Source organism: Oratosquilla oratoria, chromosome 15, assembly GCF_046742065.1.
Source record: "Oratosquilla oratoria isolate Oo_2021 chromosome 15, ASM4674206v1, whole genome shotgun sequence".
Lineage (NCBI taxonomy): Eukaryota > Metazoa > Arthropoda > Malacostraca > Stomatopoda > Squillidae > Oratosquilla > Oratosquilla oratoria.
The window spans coordinates 52,780,935-52,790,934 of NC_134791.1; the positions used below are offsets into that span (position 1 = coordinate 52,780,935).

Sequence of the window (10,000 nt, forward strand, 5' to 3'; positions counted from 1 at the left end):
CCTTTGGTAACATGTGAGACAATTCATGGATTGATTTGTTAAAAGGCAATTTTATGCTTCTATTATCCCAATGATGATTCATGGCGGAATGGGAATCTGTTTTGTGAAAACTAATTTTGGCCTTGCTGAGAGCTTTTTGTAAAAACCACGGCGGGTATCCTAAAATATTAAGTTTAACACAACTTTGCGTCAACACCAATGTTTTTTCATTCAAAGATCTTTATTATAAACAGAAATTCGGATGTTCCATGGGCTCTAATCTCTCGCCAGTTCTAGCCAACTTATATATGGAATATTTTGAATCAGTGCTATTACCGAAAATTAAACCACCCGCCATGTTTTGGCATAGATATGTAGATGATATCTTTACGGTTTGGGATGATGAATGGGGATCATTCCAAGAATTTCACAACCAGCTCAATCACCTAACGAACAATATTAAATTCAAGGTGGAATGGGAATTAGATCACAAATTACCTTTTCTAGATATTTTAATAATAAGAAATGCGGAGTCACTGTCCTTCACAGTTTATAGGAAGCCCACCCACACAGGGAGCTACCTACATTTCTTTAACCACCATCCTGACAAAATAAAATATAGTGTAGCTTCAGGCCTATTCTTACGGGCTTTGAGAATTTGTAGCTCCCAATACTTAGATTTGGAACTAAATTCAGTGAAAAATCAACTAACAAAATTAGGATACCCGCCGTGGTTTTTACAAAAAGCTCTCAGCAAGGCCAAAATTAGTTTTCACAAAACAGATTCCCATTCCGCCATGAATCATCATTGGGATAATAGAAGCATAAAATTGCCTTTTAACAAATCAATCCATGAATTGTCTCACATGTTACCAAAGGAAAAGGTAAATTTTATCTTCCATTATCCTAATAATTTGTTCAGTAAAGTTGTCAATATACATCACAGATCCAAGAGTAATACAACTCCTGGAGTTTATGAATTACCTTGTTTAGATTGCAATGATGTATATTGGGGACAGACGGGTCGAGATCTCAATACCAGGGTTAAGGAGCACAAGAACTCTGTTAAATACGGACAGGAAAATTCCGCAGTATTTCAGCACGTCGCCAATAAAAACCACCGAATAAATTGGGACGATGCTGAAATAATTTATAAATCCAAATGTAGTTTCAGAAGAAAAATAGTAGAATCCTCCTTAATAAATAATTTCCCAAATTATAACATTTCCCATGGTCAATGGTCACCAGACTGTATTTCTTCTTTTGCCATAAATAAAATGTTACCATCAACATTAACGGTGGACAAAAATCACCAAGGCCCATGCAACGCCGGTCATGTGACCTGAGCCACCAAGATGCGAGCATGCGTGCCGGGCGTGTTGACCTGAGCCTCGCCCCCTCATGTTACCTCACTGCTTTACTATAAATACACATTGTTCTGTACTTTGTAACTTATATCTGCCGAAGAGGATCACAGTAAGTGATCGAAATATACAGATCTCTATATCTTCGCTTATTCTTCTCCGAAAGTGGGTCATCAGTATTATTTTACATATGTGCTACGACATATCTTTGTTGTATATGTATATGTATATGCATATGTATAAGTATATGTATATGTATATGTATATGTATATGTATATGCATATGTATATGTATATGTATATGTATATGTATATTTTGGAAGGAGACCATTCTAAGTACAGGCTTTGTTGAAGTCTACAGCAGTCGTAGCATTGTTCAACTTGTAACAAGTACTCTCGATATTTCTAATGAGAAAGCGGATGTTGGAGGTCAGGGTATTGATAGAATCTCCAAGGTGCATGTTGTTTACTCTAGACGTCTTTCGACCCAATCAGAGGTCATCTTCAGGAATTATAATACATACAATGAGGTCATCTTCATGAGTGACAATACACACAATGATATAAGAAACAGGAATGACATATGAGGTGTGGCGGTAGAGAATTAGTACCCACGAAAAAACCCTTGGACAGGAAGTCGACGTAGCTACCCACAGAGCGCCAACGGGTTGCTGGTAAGGTTTCCTCATTAATGGGAGTGAACCTCAGGTTGTAGCCGTCATTTTTTTGACAAGGTGGTAGTGGTTGAACCTACATACGGTGAATTGAGGCGACTGCAGTCACTACAGTTGCAATGAAATTGGTATATGAGATTCATCTCTTGTAAAGGCCTTGTCTGTGGGAGGCAACTATTTTTCATGATGAGGATTGATGTTCTTTTTGTTTTGTAAAAAAAAATATGAGCTTCAGGATGGCGTTGGGGTCTGTAGGGATCACATGTGTGCTGACGATCTTTTCTATAGCCTTTTCGTCTTCTTTGTATGCGGAAGACATGAAGTTCTTGTAGAAGAGGGAAATGTGATAAGGTTTTTCTGTTGGTGAGGGGGCTTGTGTCATGAAACTGTATAGATGTCACTTTATTGTCTCATCAACTAATTGTTTTGGGTAACCGTTATTGACAAGGAGTTGTAAGACTCTCAGTATTTCAGCTTAGGTGGTAGTCCAAGTTGAAGAATGTGTAAGGGCTCTCTTAACGAAGGAATTTACCACACTCCTGCAGTATTTCTCTGGACACCTTTAAGTGTTATCCCTCCCTTGACTTCACCCATGAACCTGAAACCAACTATAAACTCCCCTTTTTGGATGTTTTAGTTCACCGAGGCTCTCACTCTTTCTCCACCGAAGTATATGTAAAGGCTACAAACCTGGGTTTTTGTCTCAACGGTGCTAGTGAGTGTCCAGAGAAATACCGCAGGAGTGTGGTATATTCCCTCGTTAAGAGAGCCCTTACACATTCTTTTTCCGAACTCCATTACTAATGTTGAACGCTACTTCCCACTTCTGACTTCATTTCCAAACCTTGTTTAGGTATCTTTTTAGTGATTCACAATCCGTTTTGATTTTCATTTTCCTCAACAATCTAGCAGCAACTGCAAATAAGCTCATGTAACATTCCACATCTCCATCCATGTCATTTACATGAATAGCTAACATTATTGGAACCAATACTGATCCCTGTGGATCTCCACTAATCACCTCCTAACCTGAACACTTTTCTCTGAGCACTACTCTTATTTTTACACCATGCAGGAAGTCTTCCATCCAGTTTAGTAGGTTACCTTGTATCCCTCCTATATTTTCCTCTTTTTTTTTTTAATAATTTTTTGTGCCGTACTTTGGTGAAGGCTTTTTGTAAGTCTAACAAAGCACAATAAGCCCATCCATCCCTTTCCTGTTTTATATTCATTAGCCTCGAGTAGAAACAGATTAAATTTGTAGTACATGATTTTCCCTGTCTGAATCCAAACTGTCTCGAGTTTGTTCTATTGGTTTCTTCCAGGTGCTTTACCCATCTATTCCTGATCATATTTTTTAAAGATTTTGGCTATAGTGCTTATGAGGGAGTCTGGTCTGTAATTAGTTGTTTCTTCTTTGTTTCCTCATCTATATATTGGTACAATGTTGGTAATTTTCAATTCCTTTGGTATTTATTCTTCGTTGAGAGAGCAACTAATTAAGTAGTATATTTTGTCCATTAGTTCTTCTTTGCATTCTTTTAGTATCCGTTTTGCAATTCACTTCCTTCGTCCCAATGTTGTACTTTTTCTCTAGTGAAAACCGACTTGAAGTGATTGTTCATGACTTCGGCCATTTTTAGATCTGTGTATTTTGTATTTCCGTAGCGTAGTTTCACCATTTTCTGTTTATCTTTAAGTTTACCATTCACATATCTATAGAATAGTTTGGGTTAATATTTACATTTTTCTTTGATGTCTATTTCGTAGTTTATTTTTTCCTCTCTGCGCACATTTTCATATTAATTTCTATGGTTCATATGTATATGCCATTTAATTTTTTTTTTATCTTTTCTTCATCTTTTCCAAGCTATATCTGTTTTATCTTTTGCATCACTGCATCTTCTGTTGAGCCAGCATTTAATGTACACTTTCTCTTGTTTCTGTCTTGGTACGCATTTGTTCACTCCTTCCTTATACATTTCCATCAAGATCGTCCATTTCTCTTCTACTTTTGTCTCTTCAATGTAGAATTCTTCCCAATTTGCATTTTGAAAGAAATTCTTAAGTTTTTGAAAGTCCATTTTGTTGTACATTAATCTTCCTCTTCTGTATTTTTCATTTCCCTCCATATATATTTCTTCCTTTAGTTCAGCCTTTATTAGTATATAGTCATTCTTTCAAAATGGTGTCTTATATTCAAATTTATCCTCGATTTGAGGTTCTGTTGTAAATGATAAATCTAGTCTCGATGTTTCTTCATTACTTCTGTATCTCGTATTTTCATTTACTCATTGTGTTGATATATGAACTATGGTCATTTCAAGTAATGTGAGTGTGTGTGTGTGTGTGTGTGTGTGTGTGTGTGTGTGTGTGTGTGTGTGTGTGTGTGTGTGTGTGTGTGTGTGTGTGTGTGTGTGTGTGTGTGTGTGTGTGTGTGTGTGTGTGTGTGTGTGTGTTTGTCTGTGTGTGTGGAGGAATTATTATTCTGCGTGCTAGATTTATTCAATATTTTCTATTCTGACAAGGTACTGATCTTGGAGAATTTTCTTTTTGTGAACGGCATGCGATTGATTTTTTTTTTAAAGGAACATCACCATATCACATGTTTTATATTTGCAACAATTGATTTCTTTGATGCGAAGAGATGCTGTTCTCATGATTAGGAAAAATTGCTCCTTCTAACTTCAGGCGATTATGTCTAGTTGAGTAGAATCAATTAAACTGGGGAATCACTATTTCGAATAGAGCGTGAAGCTTTGCCTGCCATTGCGTCATAGATTACTAGATTCCATTGAGATATAAATTTGTACATATGTTTTCTCAAGATTTTATTTTGAGATTCAAATTTCTGTATGCATATTGAAAGGAAAGAGAGATACTTCTATTTTGCCACACTTCAAGTATCGTCAACTATGTACATATGGTGTGGTGTTATGCTATTTTTTTCACAGCGTTACAAGGGACCAAGCTCTTATCGTTACTTTGTCCGTGCAAACGTGTCTGGGTTTCCATGCGATAAAGATAAACTTTGCTTTATTTTGTGGTCTCTATTATTAATGTTATTATTATTTGCTTTATTCTATGGTCAATAATACTATCATCATCATCATCATCATCATCATCATCATCAGCAGCAGCAGCAGCAGCAGCAGCAGCAGCAGCAGCAGCAGCATCATCATCATCATCATCATCATCATCATCATCATCATCATCATCATCATCATCATCATCATCATCATCATCATCATCATCATCATCATCATCATCATCATCATCATCATCATCATCATCATCATCATCATCATCATCATCATCATCATCATCATCATCATCATCATCATCATCATCATCATCATCATCATCATCATCACCACCACCACCACGCCATAATCACCTGCATCACTATATACACCATCAACACATTCACCACCATCGTCACTATAACTGTTATCTCCCTTAACTTTTGATGATAAGAAGAGTAGAGATAGTGGGGTACCTCATCCAGATAAGTAGATTCACAGCTTTCACTCGACATAATACCATTTATTCTTCATTTTAGTTAACGAGAGACGACGTGTTCATCTGAGAGCCTGTCCTAAAACTGAAACAGGCACGATTGTCCCGTAGATTTAGTTCTGACTTGAAGGCTATATAGAAGTTTGTCCTGTTATCAAATCAGACGAGCTTTTCCCGTAGAATGTTAGATTGAAATTGGTCCTGGTCTCAAAGACATGGGGATTATATTTCGTCACCGATTAAATATATCCTGGTTTTCTTTTCTCAAGGACGATATCTTGCTGAAGAATTGGAGTCATTGAAATGGTAAAGCACGCTGTGTGACTCTGCCCCATGGGAACTGCTATATTTCCAATATATTTATTACATAAAAGTTATGTAGTCAGTAGAGAAGTCAAGAGAAGGATTAAGAGGGTCAATTTGTTCCAATGTTCGTCGTCTCTTTTTCATTTTAGCTACCTTTATGCAAGTTCAATCGACTGAGGTATACCTTATTACCCATAGTGCTAAATTACTTCAATCTACCAGTTCAAAAGTGTCATAGCCGTGTATTTTTGTATATATGAGAAAAACTCCATCACTAACAAAAAAGTTGATGACGTCTTTAATTTCCTTCACTCATTATCTTTTTCTTTAACATTTCATTCTTGACTTTCATTTCCTAATACAGGATAAGCTCCTATAGTGCTTTCGTGTTCTTCTAGGATTTTTAGTTCTTATCTCTTTCTCAATTTTGGTGTAATTTAACCAATTATGTGACCATTCTTCTTATTTACTTTTTCCTTTCTAATGCTCTTTGATCCTTTAGTCACCACAGTTGAAATGTCTCTCCTTTTAACACCTGTTCATTTGTCCTGTGATGTAGTTACCTTCAAAGAACCTTTCAGTATTAAGACATTACATACTATTTACTTTTGCCTCTGAACAAATCTTATTAGATGCTGCCAGGTTATATATATATTACGAGAAACTGTATTGGGTAATTTTATTAGCAAAACTGATTTTATGGCATTAAATCATAAACAACTGTGTGTGTCAAAGTTGAAATGAGAGAATAGAAAAGCAATAATAGAATAATCATATTTTGATCACAATTGCGATTTTTTCATTTACCAATGGTGTCCTTCATCTAGTAATACTACCCACCTGTAGTCTCTTAACAGAACTTGTCTTACCATAAGGAGAGCGAGGATTTAAAAAGTTCTGTCATAGCCATTATCATAATCACGAGAAAATATTTACTGCAGATTTTCTCTTGGATATCTGTGATAAAACAAACTTACTCTTTCATATCTACATTTTATATATTGACTACCCGTTTGTTCCTTCATGATATATATATAAAGATTACACCTATTTTTTGTCGAATAAAATACAGATTTACTCAAGCATTTTAATATCAATGTAGCTTTCAAACAACACTATCAAAAAATATCTTAACAATACTTCTAAAAATTGCCAAAAAAGGGTGTGTGTATAAATCTCCTTGTAGAATATGTAATGAGTTCTACATTGGTCAAACGGCAAAAGATCTATCTGCTAGTATTAAACAGCATAAAAAAATGTGCATAAGATGAGAATGTTTTAAGTGCTATCTTTAAACATCTTAGCACTTTTAATCACCATATCGATTAGGATAATGTGAGTGTGATTACTTTCTATAATAGTGTTGTCGTAAGGAATAAAATTGAAAATAATTTAATCAAATCCACAAATAGTACTAATTTAATTCTTAACATCGGACTGTATAAAATAGGTAATTAGATTTGTAAAGAAATATGTTTCATAAGTAGGAATTATTTGACATCTGATCCTCACTTTTAAACATGGAGAGCTGTCCACATTCCTATAATATTTTGCCACTATGGTATTTGGTCACTACCTTATTCTCCTACCTTTGACGAATGGATTCGTTGTGTCCACGTCCTCTTTTCCCTTCTGTACATTATGTTTGTTTGTACTATCTACGTATTTCTACATTGAATATATAATACATTAAAGTACTCTGCTCCGGTCGTTTATTTTCATAGTGGTTACCTTGCATCTGTAGAACACATGTCTCTGGTGTTTTGATTGTATTATGGGTACCACATGCTTCTTCCAAAACTTCACTCTTCTCAACCTTGGACTTGCCCCTTTCATCAATGATTTCTCCTGGGCCGTTGTGAAGGCTCATAAGTCACGACAACTCCTATAGCTCTTACATGTGTCTTAAAGAACAAGTGTTATCAAATTTCATACTTCTTCAAAGACTTTTGAAAATGTCTGACCGTCCATTCAATAAATTCCAAAGGATCACCTTCAAGAAGTGTATTGACATCAGAAAACTAGAAATGAAAGAAGCATTCCAGATAAAACAAAATTAGTGGTATAGTTTTCAGTCCACCATACCTTCCGAGCATAAGAAAGTGCTCCCGAAATATTGTTATAATAAAATGAGATTAGTGTGCAAAGCTAATTTACATTAATTGAATACGAAGTTACAAGTGCTTATTGAAAATAGTAACTGGACGAAAAACGCCAACCCAGACTTTGTTCTCAGTCTTTCAGATAAAACATTAAGTGAAAGTGTAACAGTTGTCCTAGGTTATGGACTTAGTTTTTACAACATTTTGTTAGGTCACAGTGTTCTTAATATCGTCTAGTTTTCTTTAATTTGAAAGCTTACTAAGAATTACCTGTGGATGACATTAATATTTGTAAAGAATAATACGGTGCATTGTTTCAACAAGTCACTCCTACTTGCCCCGAAAGGTTCAAAAGTGACATCAATAACTTAAAAAATGACAGCGATCGTCATATTACTAAAGCTGATAAGTCAATGAGGATTGTTATTCTAGACAAGCAGAATTATTTTGACAAAATACAAAATTTACTAAATGACACTTGCACATACATTCCACTTAGAAATAAACCAACTGAGTCTATTAATAGTATTTTTGATAAAAATATCAAGCTTATTAAAGAAAAAAACAGTGATCTAATCAAGAAATTCACCTCTGTAAGCCATCCTTATAATCCTATTAGACAGATCATTTCGTTAGTAGAACCAGCCACTACTAAACTTTCAAAATGGATTGCAACAATTTTCAGCCCTCTAGTCGGCATTATATCCTCATCCCGTATCCAATAACTCAGACATTTTAGAGAAACTTGATAGTACGCAGCCAAATTATAATTTCAAATCTATTAGCTATGATATAGTTTCGTTATTTACAAAGGCTCCAATAAATTATATTATTGAAATCCTCACAGTTGAGCTCGACAAAAACTTAATGCTACTTCCGACCCATAGTATTATTCAATCGATTGAATTATACATTAAAAATTGTAAGTTTAAATTTCATGACAATTGCATCCAAATATCTTGCATGAGTATGGGAAACCCCTTTTTCCTTGTATATAGATTTTTTTGAGATGAATATACAAAGTAAAATCATTCCTCCTGGTATAACTTGGCTTTGCTACGTCAACGACATTATTTGTTTATGTCATGATCACTTAGATGCCTCACTTTTGCTAAGTAGAATTAATAACCTAGTAAATTCTGTAAAATTCACAGTCATAAGAGAAAATATAGGGATGATACCCTTCTTAGATGGAAGGATTGATCATACCTTAGATTTAGTGTAAAGAAAGCCGACCAATGTAGGCTCTTACACACATTGTTTTTCTTTCCACCTTGATAATGTAAAGAGATCGGCTATCTCATCAGTGTTTCTAAGAGATTTATGGGTTTGTAGTTGTGGGTACATCCATGAGGAAATAAGAAATGTTTATGATATCTGTTTTAAATTGAGAAATCCTAAACATTTCATTGGTACCTCTTACAATCTTGCAAGGAATTTTTTTTACAAACCTAAATTAGTCAAACCTTTTATTCATAAAAATCTGGTACTATTACCCTAGCAAGAACATTTAGTTAACGTCTCTAATTTACCCAAGCATTTTACTATCAATGTAGCATTCAGTAATAACAACACTCTTAAATAATAGCTTATCAATAATTCTAAAAAATGTAAATTAAATGTGTATATATAAAATTTCTTGTAGCATATGTAAAGAGTTCTACATTGGTCAACCGGCAAGAGACACATCCATTAGATTTGAATAACATAAAACATATCTAAAGAATAGGAATAATTCAAGTGCTATTGTTAAAAATCTCATCACTTTTAATCACCCTATCCATTAGGATAATACTAGTGTGATCACTTTCAATAATGACATTGTTGAAAGGAACATCATTGAAAGTAGTTTAATCAGATCCATAAATAATACTGTTTTCAATCTTAATATAAGATTATATAGAATAGATGATCATATTTGCAAACATATAGTAAAAATGTTCTAAATGACACAAATATTAGACAATTGATTCTCACTTTGTGCCCATGGAGAACTTCCTACAATCCCATGATGGTTTGGCACTCTGATATCTATATATTTCCTTTTTCTACAAGT

The 10,000-nt window shown here is 34.6% G+C and overlaps 1 protein-coding gene across 1 annotated transcript in view; it reads left to right on the forward strand.

Moving 5' to 3' along the window:
- LOC143033170 (neuroligin 4-like) overlaps positions 1 to 5,647 on the forward strand; it is a 33,635-nt gene extending 27,988 nt beyond the window's left edge. The window contains exon 3 of the mRNA XM_076198367.1: positions 5,580 to 5,647. Coding sequence (XP_076054482.1) covers positions 5,580 to 5,647 — 68 coding nt within the window. The remainder of the gene's footprint in view (positions 1 to 5,579) is intronic.
- The last annotated feature ends 4,353 nt before the right edge of the window (positions 5,648 to 10,000 follow it).